Genomic DNA, 19,759 nt, shown 5'->3' on the forward strand with positions numbered 1-19,759 from the left:
CAGGAATGAACAGGTGTATAGAAACCGAAGAGCTATCATTCGATGAATGTGCAGATGGTGTGTTTGGCAGACCAGTACATCTCCCATGTGAATGCCAAGTATCCGGACTCTGTGCATGACGCTTACATTTTGAGGAATAGCAGTATCCCTTATGTGATGGGGCAATTCCAGAGGCACCGTGTGTGTCTAATAGGTGAGGCCAAGGTCCCAAAACATTTGACAGAGGTGTCTGCGTATGGGGTTGTCCCTAAGGGTTAATGTGTGTCTAACAGTTGTCCCTAGACATTTGCAGGTGACTCTGGTTACCCCAACCTGTCATGGCTACTGACCCATGTGAGGAATCCCAGGACAAGGGCAGAGGAACGCTACAATGAGGCACATGGACGAACTAGGAGGGTGATCGAACGCACCTTCGGCCTCCTGAAGGCCAGATTCCGGTGTCTCCATCTGACAGGTGGCTCCCTATACTACTCACCGAAGAAGGTGTGCTAGATAATCGTGGCGTGCTGTATGCAGCACAACCTGGCTTTGCAACGGCAGGTGCCTTTTCTGCAGGAGGAAGGGCCAGATGGTGGTCTTGCGGCAGCTGTGGAGCCTGTGGACAGAGAAGAAGAGGAGGCACAAGAAGAGGATATCAACAACCGAAACAACATCATCATGCAATACTTCCAGTGAGACACAGGTAAGAAGATGTAACTGCTTCCCACATCTCATACTATTGTTTGAGCCAGCATAAGTCTGTCATTTTCAATCAGTGTATGGACCCTGACTTGTCACTTTGACTTTCCGTTTCACGGATCTGGGTCCCACTTTGTGCCCTCGGCTATGTTTTCTGCTGGCCTACAGCTTGTTACATTGGTATGTGAACTACATTGACATTGCTATATTCCATAGTTATTTCAATTACACATTTGTGAAAGCACAGACTGACTCCTGATTGTTTTGTGATTGAAGTGTGTTTATTCCTGTGCTAATAAGTGCAGGGGGTTGTAAAATGGGCTGGGGTGATGGTGGAGGAATGTCCATTGCAGAGTCCAGTCTATTTGTTTCACAGGTGCATTCTCCAAAGGGGCATAGGAAGTGGAGCAATGGCAGTTTAAGGATGGACAGGGTGAAATAGTGGGACAGAAGGGTGACATTCAGGGGGGTCTCATTTCCTGGCAGGGGTCTTGGCAATGTTCTCTGTCTTGTTCCTGGATCTCAGGGACCATTTGCGGGGTGGTTCTCCATCTGCAGGGGGTGGGGTGCTGGCGTCCTGTTGTTCCTGTGGCGGTGCCTCCTGTCCAAAAGCGCCGGCGGAGGTGAAGGGCTGTTCATCGTCCAGGCTAGTGTCAGGGGCCCCTTGTTGTGCCACTGTGTCCCTCGTGGTGTTGAGAAGGTCTGCCAGCACCCCTGCAATGGTGACCAGGGTGATGTTAATGGACTTCAAGTCCTCCCTGATCCCAAGGCAGTGTTCCTCCTGCAGCAGCTGGGTCTCCTGAAACTTGGCCAGTACTGTTGCCATGGTCTCCTGGGAATGATGGTAAGATCCCATGATGTTGGAGAATGCCTTGTGGAGAGTGGGTTCCCTGAGCCTGCCCTCCCTCTGTCGCACAGCAGTCCTCCCAGCTTCCCTGTTATCCTGTGCCTCTGTCCCCTGAACGGTGTGCCCACTGCCACTGCCCTCAGGTCCCTGATCGTCCTGTCTTAGTGGGGTTGCCTGGGTTCCCTGTAGTGGTGGACACACTGCTGATTGACGTGTCCTGGGGACAGAGGGATGGGCCCGCTGGGTGGGGGCTGTGCTGGTGTTTCCTGACGGGGGAGGCTCTGTGGTGGCTTGTGCCAGTGGCAGGGGAACCGACTGTCTCGAGGTCCCAGATGGGTCGGGCTGGTCATCTTGATCCAGGCATGCAGAGCTGCGGTCATCACTGTGGGCCTCTTCTGTGGGGGGAGTGGATATGTCTGGCACCTCCTGTCCAGTGACGTTGGGTAGGGGTTCTGTTGCGGTGTAAATGCATAGTTATTGTATCTGTGTGTGCCATCGTGTGCAATGGGTGAGTGACCCTCTACTCCAGTGTCCTCGCATTATTGGCTTGGTCCTTGTTTGATTGGTGATTTTGGTGATTTTGGGGCATGAGTGAGTCTCTGTACTGGACATGCTTGGGTGTCCATACATTGGTGGTACATGCAGGGCTTGGTTTTGGGATGTGTGGGTTGTGTTGGTGGGGTATCTGTGGGTTGTTGGGGTGATGGGTGTGAGGGTTAGGGTGGGAGTATGTGATGGCATGCAGGTGGGGTGGGGGGATAAGATAGTAAAGATTTGTCTTACCAGAGTCCAGTCCTCCTGCTACTCCTGCGAGGCCCTCAGGATGCATAATTGCCAAGACCTGCTCCTCCCATGTTGTTAGTTGTGGGGGACGAGGTGGGGGTCCACCGCCAGTTCTCTGTACAACAATCTGGTGTCTGGAGACCCCGAATGCACCTTCCCCCATAAGTCGTTCCACCTCTTCCTGATGTCATCCTGTGTTCTTGGATGCTGACCCACTGCCTTTACCCTGTCGACAATTCTGCGCCATAGCTCCATCTTACTTGCAATGGATGTCTGCTGCACCTGTGATCCGAATGGCTGTGGATCTACCTGGACGATTTCCTCCACCATGGCCCTGAGCTCCTCCTCAGAGAACCTGGGGTGTCAGTGAGGTGCCATGATGTGATGCAGGTGATGTGTGAGGTGGTGTCTGTTGTGATGTGTGAGGTGATGTGTTGATATGTGTTGTTTGAGGTGCCTGGATGTTGTGTAAGTGATAGTGTTGTGTGTCTGTGGATGCTGGTGTTGTTTTAGGCAGTGTCTCTCTCTGGTCTGCTTTCAAATTTCTGGTAGTAAGAGTTTGTGGGTAATGTGGGTGGGTGTTTTATATTGGATTGGGTGTGTGGGTGTGGTGTGTGTATGTGTATCAGGTGTGTGTATTTTGAATTGTCCAATGTGGTTGTGTTTTGTATATGTGTGTGTGTATTTTGAGCGCAGCAGTGTGTACCGCCAATGGTTTACCGCGGTTGAAAGACTGCTGCGTTGATTCGTGGGTCTTGATAGTGGGGGCGTATTCTTGTTGGCGTGACGGTATCGGTTTTGTTTTCGCCAGTTTATCACTGACCTTTGGTGTGGCGGACTTGTGTGGGTGTCTCTATTGTGGCGGATCCTGGGCTGTGGGTCATAATACCTGTAGCGGAATTCCACAGCCACAGCGGTATGTTGGCGGTCTTCTGCACGGCGGTAAGCAGGATTTACCGCTAGGGTTGTAATGAGGGCCTTAGTCTTTGAATTAGTAGATCAGCTGCCTGAGCCCCTTCTTGGGCTCAATTTGTTCTTCCAGGCATGCACGGATCGCAGTTCACTTAGTTCTCCCCTTACTGCTCTGCGTCAACATTAAGACACTGACTTGGGCCATCCTTGCACTGTTAGCCTGCCATACCCTAGTATCCCACAATGCCCGCTTCAAATTTAAACAATACATTGAGCCTATTTAATTCCCCACTGTAGGAAAATGGCCCCTTGTTGCAATAACCTCCCAACACTTTTTGCCTGATATTGATGCTGACTTGACTGAGAGTGTGCTCGGACCCTACTAACCAGGCCCCAGCACCAGTGTTCTTTCATTAAAAATGTACAATTGTTTCCACAATTGGCACACCCCTGGCACACAGATAAGTCCCTTGTAAAAGGTACCAGTGGTAACAAGGGCCCTGTGACCAGGGAAGGTCCCTAAGGGCTGCAGTATGTGTTGTGCTACCCTAAGGGACCCCTCACCTAACACATCCACACTGCTATTGCAGATTGTGTCTGTTGGTGGGAAGAAAAAGGCAAAGTCGACATGGCATCCCCCTCAGGATGCCATGCGTGCAAAATACTGCCTGTGGCATAGGTAAGTCACCCCTCTAACAGGCATTAAAGTCCTAAGGCAAGGTACAATATACCACAGGTGAGGGCATAGCTGCATGAGCAATATGCTCCTACAGTGTCTAAGTCCATTCTTAGACATTGTAAGTACAGTGTGGCCATATAAAGTATATGGTCTGGGAGTTTGTCAAAACAAACTCCACAGTTCCATAATGGCTACAATGAACACTGGGAAGTTTGGTATCAAACTTATCAGAATAATAAACCCACACTAATGCCAGTGCTGGATTTATTTTCTTAGAGATGCCCCCTGTATTTTTTCCAATCCTTCAGTGCAGGACTGACTGGTCTGTGCCAGCTTTGTGCTCTCTGGGGCCAGAAACAAAGCATGCACTGGGTGGAGGTGCTTCATACCTCCCCGATACAGGAACTGTAACACCTAGCAGTGAGCCTCAAAGGCTCAGACTTCGTGTTTCAATGCCCCAGGGCACTCCAGCTATTGGAGATGCCCGTCCCCGGACACAGCCTCCATTTTTGGAGGCAAGTCCGGGGAGATAATGAGAAAAACAAGGAGGAGTCACCCCCTCAGCCAAGTCGACCCCTGGGGTGACCAGAGCTGAAGAGACCCCCTCCTTAGAAAATCCTCCATCTTGTTTTGGAGAATTTAGCCCAATAGGAATAGGAATGTGCCCCCTCCCCAAAGGGAGGTGGCACATGGAGGGTGTAGCCACCCGCAGGGACAGTGGCCATTGGCTACTGCCCTCGAGCCCTAACACACCCCTAAATTTAGTATTTAGGGGCTACTCTGAACCCAGGAAATCAGTTTCCTGACGTCCTAACAAGAAGAAGGACTGCCGACCTGAAAACCCCGCAGAGAAGAAGGAGACGACAACTGCTTTGGCCTCTGCACTACCGGCCTGTCTGCAGATTCAAAGAACCTGCAACAGTGACGCATCCAGCGGGCCCAGCAGCCTCTGCCGACTCAGCAATCTCAAAGGACCAAGAAACTCCAGTGGACAGCGGCTCTGTCCAAAGCAACAAAGAAGAAACCATCTTTAAAGGGACTTCAACCTCACTCTGCACCAGACGCCGCTGGTCCGTGTCCAGAGAAACCAACACTGCAGCGAGGACCCCCCAGGTGACTCCAACAATGTGGCCACCCTGAGGCGACCTCCCAGCACCCCCACGGCGACGCCTGCAGAGAGAATCCAGAGGATCCCTCTGACTGCGACTGCCCAGTAACAAAGAACCCGACGCCTTGAAGAGCACTGCACCCGCAGCCCCCAGGCCAGAGAGGAACCATCTACCAGTGCAGGAGTGACCAGCAGGCGGCCCTCATCTTTGCCCAGTCAGTGGCTGGCCCGAGAAACCCCCTGTGCTCTGCCTACATCACCAGAGTGATCCCCGGGTCCCTCCATTGATTTCTATTCAAAACCCAATGCCATGTTCACGCACTGCACCCGGCTGCCCCTGTGCCGCCGAGGGTGTTTTTTGTGTGCCTGTTTTGGAGCCCCCGTGCTTTACAAAACCCCCCTGGTCTGCTCCCCGAGGACACAGGTACCTACCTGCTAGCAGTCTGGAACTGGAGCACGCCTCGTTTCCATAGGTGCCTATGCTATTTAGGCCACTCTTTGACCTCTGCACCAGACCGGCCCTGTGTTGGTGGTGCTGGGTGTTTGTGGGTTGACTTGAACCTCCAACGGTGGGCTGCCTATGCCCCGGAGACTTCACTTGTAAGTGCTTTAATTACCTGACAAACTAACCTTTATTTACCTCCCTCAGGAACTGTTGAATTTTGCACTGTGTCCACTTTTATAATAGCTTATTGCCATTTTATGCCAAACTGTACATTACTGTTTTCATTCAAAGTTCTATATTTACCTATGCCAAGTATCTTACAATTTATGTACTTACTTGAATTCTGAATCTTGTGGTTCTAAAATAAATTTGCAAAATAATATTTTTCTATATAAAAACCTATTAGCCTGGAGTTAAGTCTTCGAGTGTGTGTTCCCATTTATTGCCTGTGTGTGTAGAACAAATGCTTAACACTACCCTCTGATAAGCCTAACTGCTTGACCACACTACCACGAACAGAGCATTAGTATTATCTATTATTGTCTCTGTCAAGCCTCTTGGGGAACCCCTGGAATCTGCGCACACTACCTCTCACTTTGAGATAGTATCTGCAGAGCCAGCCTCCTGCACCCACAAATTGAAGGACAAGTTACTTACCTTCGGTAACGCCTTATCTCGTAGAGACACAGACTAGCTGCAGATTCCTTAACATTGGATTCTCCCCCAGGCGTCTGACTGGATCTGGAAATTTTCCTCAGCAATACCTCTGCTCATCAGTAAAGGACATCGAGAGACTCCGCAGCGATGTCGTCACCAGACATGACCTCAGCGAAGTCCATTTATTCCCTCATCCGACGCGCTGAGATCGACTTGAAGCCGCAGAACAACACGGAGCCACATAGAAACTGGCAGTGGAATAGAAAAGCAGTGCAATAGGGTATATGCCAACCAGAAGAAGCAGAGATGGCCTGAGACATAGCAGAACAAAACACCCAAAACCACTTTAAGAGAGACTGAAGAGTACACAGTTCGCAAGCGGGGAGGATTGGTGGGTCGATAAGGAATTTGCGGCTAGTCTGTGTCTCTACAAGATAAGGCGTTACCGAAGGTAAGTAACTTGTCCATCCGATAGAGACAACTAGCTGCAGATTCCTTATCTTAGAATAAGATACACAAGCAATCCCAACCCATGGCGAAGGGACGTGAATGGACCACACCAGTCTTGCAAGAACAGCCCGGGAAAAGAGAAAGAACCAGGCTCGAGACCGAGTGGGTGAGAGAAAAACATAAGTGACTTAAACAAGACAAGTGAACTGCCATTCCTCCGGAGAAAAGCTAAGTCATGGGTGGAAAGGAAAAACGTCCACGGAAGGCTAGGCAGCAACCACCCCCCCTAGTGAAGGTACCCTGTGAACAAACCAGCAGGATGAGTAAATGGAACCCTGTAAGCGGCACCATAAAAGACAGACACACATGTGAAAGAAAGCGTGTAAAAGTGGCAAAGGAGAAAGACTAGCAAAACTGTGATAATCAACTATCTCACAGGCAGAAGGAGATAGTACTCCATTCAGAGAAGCGAATGAAGACTGCATGGTGGGCTCAGACGGAGCAGAGAAACTGCACCAGGCTCAAAAAAGACAATAAATTGGGAGAGACCAGTAAGGCCTTGTGCAAGCGCAAAGAGTAGAGACATACACCAGGCAGGGTAATGATAGAAGAGGAACGAGAGAGAGAGGGAGAGAGAGAGAGAGAGAGAGAGAGAGAGAGAGAGAGAGAGCACACTAAGGAGGACTGGAATGATAAGGTAAAAGGAACAAAGGTTCCAGTATGAACTCAGATCAAAAATGGATTCCAGAAAACCAGCTGACAGGGAAAGTGGAGGCAGAATTATCAAGTCAAAGAACTGCAATAGGAAGCACAGTTTACAATGGAAGGAGCCAACCAAAATCTAAGAGTTGGCGAGAAGCGAACCCCTGGCGAGTGATAGCCTGCTACACCAAAACAGCAGACCTAGCCACCAAGCTAGAGCACCTTAAAATCACAAAGATACCAATTTATGACACCCCTAAGGAATATGAAGGGAGGAAGAAATGGCATATGAGACCCATGAAGGGACAAAAGTCCAAAAAGAGTGAGGGTCCGTGAACAGGTCCCGAAGAACAGAAAAAGACATTGAAAGACAACCATGGCTCATGCCAAGGAAGAATGATAGGAAGCATGCAAGGTGTCAAGAACACCAGCAGTAAGAAAAAACTACAGAACTATCGTGGAGGCAGAAGACAGAGGGCATGGAGAGAGCCAACAGGATTAATGGTAAGCAACAATGACCAAATAGCCAAAAACACGAGGGAAGAAACCCTAGAAGCATGCCTAGAAGGGGACCAACTCATGTGGTCAGCGAAATACCAAACAATGGAAGGAATACCGACAACCGGACCCAAAAGGCATTACACCTCCCAGGACATCACTATGAACAATGAAGGCGAGGAACTAAAAGGGAACCAGGCAGGACGTAAACCTAGCCTAAGCCAGTAGTAGAAGTACCACCATATCCCACCTATTGAAGTGGGGTAAGGGCAAAAAAAGAAAGTGTTGCCAGGAATGAAATCCAAGAACAAAGGATACCTCTGTGAAAGCAAAAGGAGGAACTGCACTGCTTCAAGAAGAGGGAGTACGAGAAAAGAACCCACAACATCCTGTGGAAAAGAAAGAAAGAATCCATAAACAACAGTATGGGGAGGACCTAGCTCAGGATGTGGACAGAGAAAAAAAACACATAGGGAAGAGTACAGTATCAGTAAGGTACAAAATCAAAACACTAGAGATTTGTTTTTTTTTTGTTTTTCAAGGCAACCTAAAGGCACCTTGATGCCATAGGAGGGATATGAATCCTTGATCTATAGGTGTCCATGACACCAAAGGCACAAGACTTGACCCCTGAGCTACAGCACCTGGTTGAGACGGGGAGCCAGTGCCTCGAAAGGCAGAAAGCACAATCATTGAGCTAGGGCGGAATGGTCCTGGAGGAAACGTGATCAACAGTGAACACCAAATTTCTGCAGCCCCTGACAGCAGTGGCGGAAGTAAACCCCTGTCTTGGGAGCCTATACCGACGAGGCAGTAGACCATGCCACCGAGCCATAGCTCCCTGATCCAAAAAGACAGGGAGTGGAACCTGCAACAAGCACAATATGAGCCCATAGCAGAGGAAAAGCAGAAAATGGAAATTTTAAAAGAAACCTTCCTAGGAAGGGATCCAGAGGTAAAGACCCTACCAAAAGTAGGCAAGAATTGGCTCCCGAAGGAGTACAACAATATATGTCCACATGGGGAATAAAACAAGAGAAATGCGTAAAACAGCATCCACTACCAAAAGTTCAAAGAGTGAATGTCCAACCCAATCTCTTAGCAACAGAGATGAAGGGCAAAATGCCCAGGGTAAATCAAAGAAAGGGCAATGTTGGCAAGCACGCACAACAGAAAGAAATCCACGAACCGTGTTAGAAAAAGACCAAGCTTCCTGGCAGACTTTCCGCCAGGAAGCAGGCCAAACAAGAAAAGGGCACTCCGCCCATCTTTTAAGTAGAGACACAAAAGAGAGTGGAAACTAACCAAGAAACCTCAGAAGACCACACTGTTATGTCTGCGGAAAGAACCCCCTGTTCTAAGGAGGCTGCACCAACCGAGGCACAAAACATGCTCCGGAACCACTGCTCCGCTGAAAGGAGCAGCAGAATAGAAAAGCGATGTGCGCACCAAAGGAAGCGCAAAAAGATCCAACGGGGATGACAAAAGCGCAACCAAAATAGAAGTCCGGCACGACCCAACTAACCTAACAAATGCCAGCACAGAAGGGGTGAGAATGCTCACACATGAGAGGAACATGACAGTTCACAAAGTCGCAACAGAAGAGAATTTGTGCTAGAACAGGAAGGACACTAGTCCCCACCATGGGAATCATGGAAACGATGAAAGGCAGAATCTGCATGCGCCCCAAAAAGCGACTTGCCATCAAATGGCATATCAATGAGAGCATCTCGCACCAGAGATGAGAAGTTGGAAACCACTAAAAAAGCCCTGCGATGTATGGCAACAGAAGCAGCCATGATCCGTCCAGTGGAATCGGTAGAATCCATTCCTGGAGCAAACTGCAATTCGAGCAGCCTGTTGACCATCTTTGATCAAAGACATCAGAAAAGGGCGAACATCATCAGAAAACGATGGTAGTAAATGTTCCACAGAGTCTTAAGGAGTATGGGAAAAGCGGATCAACGCATTGGAAGTGTTGATGGAACGAAGAACATCACTAGATGAGGCGAAAATGCGCCTGCCGGCATCATCCTGCTACCATGAGTCCCTGTGCAGCGCAGTAGGTGGAACCTTTCCATAGCAGTAACGCCAAAAGCAGTCTGAGTAACAAACCCCTGAGGGTTGGGGTGGTGGCGAAGACACAAGGGGTCTGCCTGTGCCGGATGTTGCTGGTGTGAAACAGAACGATCCACGGAAGGACCAGAGACAGGATGAGTCCAGACACCTAGAAGGACATCGTAGAGAGCCTCGCAAAAAGGAAGAACTGGTTTGGTGTCAGAGTGATCCAGGTTAAAAGACAACAATGGATCAATAAACACTTGCACCATAGGAAGATGCAGGTCTAAAACGTCAGACTCCCGCCTCAAAACAGCTGCGAATGCAATGCTAGCTTCCGTTGCCAAGCAAAAGGACAAGACAAGGCTAGATGCTGGGGAGGAGTCTAGAGCACTAGCATGCCCCAAATCAAGCACTCAATCTGAGGATGAACCTTGAATGGTCCCCAAAAGGGGAGTATGAGGAAGTACAAGGGGGTCAGAAAGGGGACCCAGCACAGAATCCTCATGTAAAGTCCCAGGAGCTGCTCCCGGCGTTGGTGTTGACCGACGTCGAGTTGGGGCAGCTTCCTCAGAAGCAGCATCGCCCGACTCCAAAGAAATCACAATAGGCGTGTTGAGTGAAGTCGACGGTTCTAACGGTGTCGTGAGGGGCACCGGGACAAAAGAATCAGGCGAAGGAGACGGAGGACGTAGGGGGCTGTGCGCTGATACCAATCCGACTCCAGAGTCTGAGTCGAGAGCGTGAGCAGGCACCGAGGTCGAAACTGCCTGCGAAGGCCCTGCCAAAACACTCACCACCTCCACAGGGTCCAAAGGCGCTCCATAGGGAGGAGAAGGACCAATGATAGAATGAAGGGATGCATTATATTGTCGCATTTGGTCCATAGTCGCCCGGCAACGGGAAAAGGCGGAAGGGATGGGGTCGACTCAGGCACGGACTCTACCGGAGGAGAACGCGGAGGCAGAGACGCCGAAGCACATGCAGGGGCCTGGGAAGACCTACCTGGAGACGTTGAGGGTGCAACCTAGGTCAATGGAACCATCCAAGAACGACTCCTGGAGTGCTCCCGGGACAGCAAAGACGACGACAGACTGCGACACTGGCACGAAGAGGACCTGTCTGCCCACACTGCAAGGAGCTTGATGCGATGCGCACTCAAAGACTTCAGCTTCAGACGATGGCAGGCGTTGCAGTCATCAGTGTCATGATGAGACCCCAGACACCACAGACGGAGTGAGGGTCCGTGGCCGACATCTACTGGGAACAGGATCCACAGGGCTTAAAACCAGAAGGTATATACACTATAACTGGTAGAGATATGTTTTGAAATAAAACAAAATATCCGACATCAGATAGAAAAGACCAAAAGGGCCCGAGGTACTTCGATACACCGGATCCGCGTTGCTGCGTGGAAAAGAAGAAACTAACATCAGCGCATCACAGGAGGGAATATATGGACGCCACTGATGTCATGTCCAGGGACGACGTCGCTGCGGAGTCGATCGACGCCCTCTACTAACGCACAGAGGTACTGCTGAGGAAAAATTTCCGGATCCAGTCTGACACATGGGGCAGAATTCTAAGATAAGGAATCTGAGGCTAGTTGTCTCTATCAGATTTAATATTTTCACCACTCAGACGCTACCTGTCTCTACTGCCTGACACCAGATGCAGATTTTTTTACATATGTTCCGGGACAATTCATCGATGGTTGGATACGGGCTGGATGCTACGATGCGAAATGAACAAGCCTCACCATACTATATACATTGGGAAGTGTGCTTGCTGGGTTTAATACGCCAAGCGAAGAGAAACAGGGCTATGGTACACTTCACAGATCTATCCTAGCAAAGTGCTTGCTCATCTGCAAGTGGATAGTGGAGTGTCCACCTACGTCTGCCACCAGGACGCTCTTAATGGTGGCATTGCTGGAGGCGGAGAGTAAAGTATTACATCGAGAGGAAACAAGAAGCCTCCACAAATACCCCATCTCTGATGGCTGGGATACTCTCCTGGAGAAATTCTGTGAGTGTCTACAACCTGAAGACCACCCTCTTACCCAATTGCTTAACACCCTGACTACCATACCAGATCTGATCTTAGTTGTTGTGTTATTAACTCTGTCACATATGGTGCAGGACCGTTAAGTTTATTACGGTTGTAATCAGTGTAGTACTAAAGGATACTTGGCATCAACTAACGTTGCCTATGTCTTAGCATTCTCATTTATATACTCCTAACCTTGACAGAGGCTCAAGAGCGTTCTATTTCTTTGTAATCTTAACTCTTCAAACAGCTGCATGGTTTGGTACTGTGTTACACCAATTGAACTGTTTATGCTGATCAACACGCTTTGTAGTCTGTACAATTACAATGTAAATAACAAATAGCCAATAAAAATATATATTTTTTAAATTAAAAAATAAAATCATTTAACTCTATATGGTGTAGCTTGCTATCCCCATGGGTAGGCGCATCAACACCCCACATGTAGGGTTAGTAAGCATTATAGAAACGCAACAATACATGGAGCATATTAATGCTAGTGGAATGGTGTATAAGGAAACATTACTATGCGCAGATAAAGAAAGCATTTGTGTTCAACACAACCTTGAGCTATCTGCAGTGAAAATCACTCAAGGAATGGCTGTTATTCTCGTGTGGTTGATATTACGGTAACAAAACAATTTGGATACCTATTAATCCTGTCGTGTATCCTTGCTGTTGCAGAATCTTGGCAAAAGTGGTTTCATTTGGAGGCAGTCCTCCGGATGAACCAGTCCAGAAGAGTACACGGCAACCATTGTCGCAATCCATGCCTACAAACAAATCATCATTCTGGTATGAATAAAGGCAAGGCATGAATTCATATTCATTTCTTAGATGTATCCAGCTGATCTACAAGCAAAACGTTTGGGCGAACGCTAAGAAAACACTTGATCTTCTATATTTTTGCACAGAGAACTATTTAATTATACATTTACAGTAGGTATGGGATAGCGTCTTGCTCTTTATTTAATGGCTTTCTAATGCCTCACATTTCCTCTTTCTGAATTGATCTGGACTCCTTCCTCCTTAAATTTGTGTTTGTCCCCCCAGGAACATTTCGGTCTTACTGTTTTGACTGGATGGTGTAGTGTTCCCCTGCTGGTGTGTCAGATGTAACTTTACAGTGCTACTGATGGAGTACTTTCCCTCCCTCTTCGCTCCCATTTAAATCTATTTAACTTCAACTTTCCCATTTCCCCCACTTAGCATAGTCTCAGACCCTCTGCCTCAGTGCTATTTTTTGCTGCTCATTTTCCAAAATGGCCATGTAGCGAAACATGTGTGGTGGGCATCTGCGGATGGCTTTTGCTTTATATTAACATATCTTGTTCACAGATGACCGTCTCGGATATGGGAGCATCCACTAGCATCTTTCAACGAGATTGTTAAAATAAAGGAGAAAAACGAGTCAAGGATCACTGCTATGAATGCATGAGCACCTACGGTTGTAGTCTCTGGATAGGGTAGGTTGAAGCATAACAAAATGCATTAAAATATGGCCACCGCAAACCCAATGATGACAGCCGCAGATGTGTGCGCAATCGTGGTGGATGTCCCAGGCTACCACGGAGTGGGGTATTGCGGAAAGTAGTATGGTTTTACCAATGTGGACTCTCCAAAAGCCTCCCTGAATAACACAATCTAACGACAGTGTGGATCGGGAATATCGAAGACAGAATATCAAAGGGACGCAAAATTTCTACCAAAATAGTGAAGAATAAAATATTGAAAAATAGGTTTGTGTAGCTTTTCTATGCGTAACTCAACAAATATGTACCTTGGTGATATATATACCGTGAAGATGTGGAGTTAAGAATAGTAAATCAATACCTCTCTCCATGCACTTACCTCTTCAGTATTTTGTCCCTTGATATTCTGTCTGCAACTGTGACGCTTTGATAGTCTGCCTTTGAAATTCCCTACCGCAATCTCTACCCGTGAACTCAGAATGACGCTTCTGCTGAAATGGGGCTTCTTTTAGGTGATGCATCGACCTACAAGCAAGCGGGTTTTAGTGTGGTTCCGTGCTGATCGCACTGGGGCTTGATAGAGGATTTAGATTGTGGTTTAGGTGTGAGGACGAGTATGAATTTCACTTGTCTCTATGTTTCCCCTCTTTGAGCACACCGTGAGCTACAGTGCTCAGTAAGCAGGGGGTATAAGCGAATCGCAAATTATGTTATGGTGCAGACTGTGGGCCGCGGTGATTAACAGAGAATGGACAGGTTTTTTTTATTGTAGCTCGTGCCCGTGCTATGATTTATCCTCTACTGTTGAGCTAATAAACAGATTTAAACCAAACAACTCTCTTTGTACACCACAAAACAAAATATTAATACATACTAGTTATACTCCTTTTCCTCTCCACATCCAAAATTAATTTCCCAGAAATAATTTGTAAAACACCAAATTACCCCCATTTGTTATACAAGTGAATGTGGACAAAAATGAAATCGACTCCAACAGTGAGCAGAGCATTCTGATATTGGGTTTGCAATAGTACCTCTATGACTAAATACTGAAGCATAACCTTTCCTGGAGACAGATGCCTGCATTACCACAATTAATGACAACCATAACGTTAACAGTGAAATTGGTACCCTCTCACTTTGTCCTGTGGGCAAGACTGGGTGCTGATAAAACAAATCCACCCCACTTGCCATGTACCTCTAATTCATTCAAGTACATCACTCACCATAAATAGAACATTATCAGAGTTTCTGTGGCAGAAAGATTACTCTGAATCAGAACTAAAAAGCTTCCAACCTATCGAATCATGGGAATGATTAATTTTCCAAATATCCAACTTTATCACATTTTTTTGTTTTATCAATCACCACAGTGGCTACTAGAAACCAAGAGCATTCATTAAGGTTTCTGATAAATTTACGTTTCTGATAAATTACCAATTAAACCATTCCTATGTGGAACTTTCAACATTATGGTTCTCCCCACTCAATTTAGAATGCCACCAACAATAGTGGTAATTCTATATTTGCATGATTAATTAAAATCTTAGCAACACAAACTGAGAACATGATCATTGCAAGTACATGCTTGCAACGATCCATATATTTCAACATAGTGCGTGATGTTTTGAACAAACTCATTAAATCTATTACGTAAGTCACATGGAAGGCCTCTAAAATTTAATAAGAAATATAAAGCACAGCTAAAACCCTACATTCGCTGTATAATACTGTACATAAATCTGTTAAAATTATGTTATCTATAAAATTATACAATTATTACTAATTCTGGAAGTTCTAGGCAATAAAGTGCTTGTTAATATTAGCTATGGAGTAACAAACACGGGCAGCAAGTTGAATATTTAGCTTGCAAGGCTAGAAATTTTACAAGCCTACAACTTATCTGAGGTTCAGTCTCAACATGTGGATGAATAGCATGGTATCACTTAATAAACGCATTGGATATGAACAAAAAAGCCAGAGGAACAGACAGCCTAAAGCATTTCCGCAATCAAACCACTATGTGAACAGAACAGATTACTGGCTTTTGATGAGCTGCAGTCTGGGTATGACCGCAAGAACCAATAACTTATAAAGTGGCAAAAACAGAGGTCTGTCATTACTTCAACCATTATTAGCTCTTTGCCATCACTTCAACCTCCTATTACTTTGTCACCCTTTCCTGTTCATTAAAAAGATCGCAATGAATTATCATCACTTCAATCCAGTGTTCTTAACCCACAAATCCATAATCTTTTACTCCAAACCTTACACTAACAAATGGTAATTTCTATATTATGAAATAATACATATTTCATTGTATTAAACTAAAGAAGATAAGCTACCCCAACTGAGCAAAAATAATTACAATCTAAATAATTTACTAACAATTAAAAAATGAAATCTTAACATATAAACATTAATATATTTAATTTCAAATTGCAAAAACAGTAAACGCCAAACTAAACGTTTGATGGATATATTACTAATAAATACATTCAAATAGAAACCATAACTCTCTCAAAATGTTAAATATGCAATTTTATTGATTGACTTAGTGAAAGAGAAATGACGAAATCTTTAATTACTTTTAAATAATTATTTACCTACCTTATTTTTCAGAGCAATTCCATGTCTTAATTTTGCCTGTTGAAGTAATAGCATAGGGAAAAGTGATAGCAAGGCAGCAAACGTAAGCCAAAGTATAGATCAGAGTAACAGCAGGACACTAAACAAACTACAAACAACAAACAACAAGGGTGTTCCTGAAAGGTTCAGTGGGGCTAGGACCATGCCAGAGCTCCAGGATTACCAATGAATATGTACATTAGTTCCACTTTCTTTGTATGCAAATCTATCTTATTTTAAAATTCCAGAAATCTGACAAGTAACTGGTCCAAGGCTTAAACACCCCTAGCTTAAAGATATTTGTAAAGGAATTCTCTAGATTTCTCATCCTGAGTACATCTAATTTGTATAATATCTTTAGACCAATCACCTATGAAAGTCAAACAATAATGACCAAATCCCTATGAGAAGAAGTTCTAGGGACTAATGGAAGAAAAGTGGCCAAATCTTTCAGCTCCTCTGACTGGCAAATATGATTTACCCAATAATCATCTTGGAATACCCTTGAAAGAGAGGCCTACCAATCCATCAACTGACTAAAAACGTGGAAAATGTGGCAGAAGGGACATCCACTATGTTTTGCCAGAGTGCCTAGCCTACCTGCTAATATCAGAAAAAAGGCCTATGTGTTCAATGGAATAACTGCACCAACTCTAAATTTGTTAAATGTGCTTTGGAATCTTGTCATTTGCCCTGAATCTCCAGAAATGGATATTTGACATCAGAGCAACTGAGCAGTGCTTCAAAGCTGATGGAGCACAGTAATTTTGCAGATATAACGAAGCACCTCTCCATTTCTGTTGGTCCTGTGCAAGTTTCAATATGGTGCCCCACCCATGGTTTTTTATTGACATCCACTGTGTCCATATTTTTCGAACAAATTAATGGTTTTCTTATAATCTTCCACTGCAAATGATGCAGTCTAAAATCTGCCTCCCTGTGAACTGCAGATCCTACACTGGAATGAACCAGTATTTGGAGGCATTCACAAGACTACAAGGGAGTTCAAAAGATGGCACTATTCCTCCACACCCAGCAACATCTGGCACTGCAAAACATGGCTGCAGCACTGCTGACAGTAAGCTGGCTGTTCAGGTTCAAAGTGCAAATTCGACTTGTCAAAATAACCCTTTTGACAGGTTTAAGACCACCTTTTAAATATTAATGTCACCCACAAATAGGCCTTATGTGTCCAAAGGACAAGGTGCATGCATGCTATTTTAAGAGTTGGACATGTAACATTTTAATGTTAAACATGTGCTTACAGTGAAAAGGCCTAAACAGCTATTTTCACTGTAGCAGGGTTAGCTGTTCTATTGGAAAGCATTAAGATACATTATTAAAGGTAATACGTTATCTCTACAGAAAAAAACAGATACAAAGTTATTTCTTTGACTTTTTGAAATACTTACTACACATCCAAATCCATTGGTAAAGTTGGATTTGTACTAAAGACTTTGCAAAAGGTCCTTATAAATTAAAAGGTCACCATTTGCCTGCCTGAAACCTCTAGAAACTCATTTGCTTAAGTTTTCAACTGTCACCCAAGAGCTCAATAGCACTTTCATGAAGTGTGAACTGGATCGCAGAGCTGAGAAAAAGGCCTTGGGATTTTTAAGGTGTTTGTTCCTCTCACAGAATGGCCATCTAGGCAGTGCACAGGAACCCAATCAACATCAAAGGATGCCTACTTACTCACAGGTAGATGTACCTAGTACTTTTTCTCCATGTTAAGTTTTGAAGTCCAAAGGTGAACTTTCCACCGGGACGAATCTGGTCCCTGAATCCAACTTGTGCTCCGTGCAGTTGGCCTTAACATGTGACTTTGCCTTGGTCCAGCGAGACCAACTGCCCATGACTGGTGTTTTGTGCTTTTTTGTCACCAATTTTATTTATAGATGAGAGGAGAAAAGGGGTGATTGTTCCCGGTGGTATCTACTCTAGCAAAATGGATATAGTATAGTGGTATCCAGGTGTTCAAAAATGGGCAGAGCCCAAACTCGTTGAAAACAAAGAATTGATTTAGACACGGACAGAGCTGGAATTTGAACCTTCCAACAGTGCTGTGTTCCCCCATGGGTTGAAAAAAGTCCAACTTGATCACCAAGTTTTATTCTTGATTTTTGATATTTATTTCATATTGTTCAACCTGAGCAGTAACGTGTAAAAAGGACAGCCAACACATGTTTCGCCTCCTATGGAGCGCAGTCTTGGGGCTTTCTCAAGGCTAAATATGTACAATGTGAATGAAAACAGAAAGAAAGACAAAATAAAGGAAAACTAATATAAGAAAATGACAAACATCAAAATATAAATTAAACAGCTACAAAAGTCATAGGTGTAGTGGGAGGCCACAAAGATGGCAAACGTAGATGACCAACATAGTAAAAAAACTCATAATCAAATAGTCAGGTAAGCAAGGCACAGGTGGTGATAGAAGTATAATTTAATCAATTGCAAGAAAAAGACGATTTCAACCCACAAAGTGATCAATGCAAAAATCATTAGATGTTTAATATAACATTAGGCAAATATATAAAGAATGATAGTACTATTAATCATCATACATATTTTGTTGTATCACAATCAGATATGCAAGAACATTCAATATACACAGGGCTCAAAGTAATATCAGAATTTAAGCAAATCAGTTATCAAGCACATAATATGTATTCCTTCGTTCAGCTTAAGTAGTGAATATTGTACATACAGGTTCCAAAGTAATTAGAGGATGTCCGTCACGATTTTGAAAAGGTTCCAAAGGGGCAAAAATGGCATCCAAAATTAGTGCACATCAATGCTTAATTTGTAAGATATTAAGTACAGGTGCTCAAATGTTTTTGTAGGAGGCCACACCCAATTCCCCGCCTCCATCCACTTACTCCACTGGCCCAACCCACTTAACTCTGTAGGCTCCACCCACATTCTCACCTGGAACTGCTGAAGGCCAGATGTAATATCCAATCTGAATTTCAGCAAGGGAACGTTCCTCAAGTAAGGTTTTGATAGGAGGTCCTCCCCAGCCCTGTAAACATTTTGAAAAATATGAAACCAAAAGTGCATTTAGCGCATCTAGTTTTTGGCTCTTCCCTGTCACAAGCACTTGGCCCACCTACACAAACGGGGTATCATTTTTACCATGAGGCGGAGGGGAACGTTGGGTGGTATGAAATTTGTCCCAGTGCAGTGATCCCACACAGAAATGTGGGAAAAGTGAGATTCTTTAGCTAAATTTGAGGTTTGCTGAGGAATCTGGGTAAGAAAACATTGGGGGATTCATGCTAGTCACACCTCCCTGGACTCCCTCGGGTGTCTAGTTTTAGAAATGTCTGGGTTTGGTAGGTTTCCGTAGAAGGCGCGGAGCCCAGGACCAAAAACGGAGGTGCTACCGTCCCCGCAAAAACAGGTAGTTTTGCATTTGATCATTTTGATGTGTCCAGATAGTGTTTTGGGGTATTTCCTTTCACCGGCAGTGGGCCTACCCACAAAAGTGAGGTACCATTGTTATCGGGAGACTTGGGGGAACGCTGGGTGGAAAGAAATTTGTAGCTCCTCTCAGATTCCAGAACTTTCTGCCACCGAAATTTTTTGGGGCCAAATTTTGATGTTTGCAAAGGATTCTGGGTAACAGAACCTGGTCAGAGCTCCACAAGTCACCCCCCATCTTGGATTCCCCTAGGTGTCTAGTTTTCAAAACTGCGTAGGTGTGCTAGGTTTCCCTAGGTGCTGGCTGAGCTAGAGGCCAAAATCCACAGCTAGGCACTTTGCAAAAAACAGCTCTGTTTTCTTTGTG

General features: G+C 45.3%; 1 protein-coding gene across 6 annotated transcripts in view; it reads right to left on the bottom strand.

Moving 5' to 3' along the window:
* Window positions 1–19,759, bottom strand: part of LOC138250332 (arylsulfatase D-like) — a 664,413-nt gene that overhangs the window by 463,772 nt on the left and 180,882 nt on the right. For all 6 annotated transcript variants that reach the window (XM_069205101.1, XM_069205102.1, XM_069205100.1 and 3 more), the window contains one exon: window positions 12,517–12,639. In XM_069205101.1, coding sequence (XP_069061202.1) covers window positions 12,517–12,639 — 123 coding nt within the window. The remainder of the gene's footprint in view (window positions 1–12,516; window positions 12,640–19,759) is intronic.

The sequence above is a fragment of the Pleurodeles waltl genome, chromosome 8 (genome assembly GCF_031143425.1).
Source record: "Pleurodeles waltl isolate 20211129_DDA chromosome 8, aPleWal1.hap1.20221129, whole genome shotgun sequence".
NCBI lineage: Eukaryota > Metazoa > Chordata > Amphibia > Caudata > Salamandridae > Pleurodeles > Pleurodeles waltl.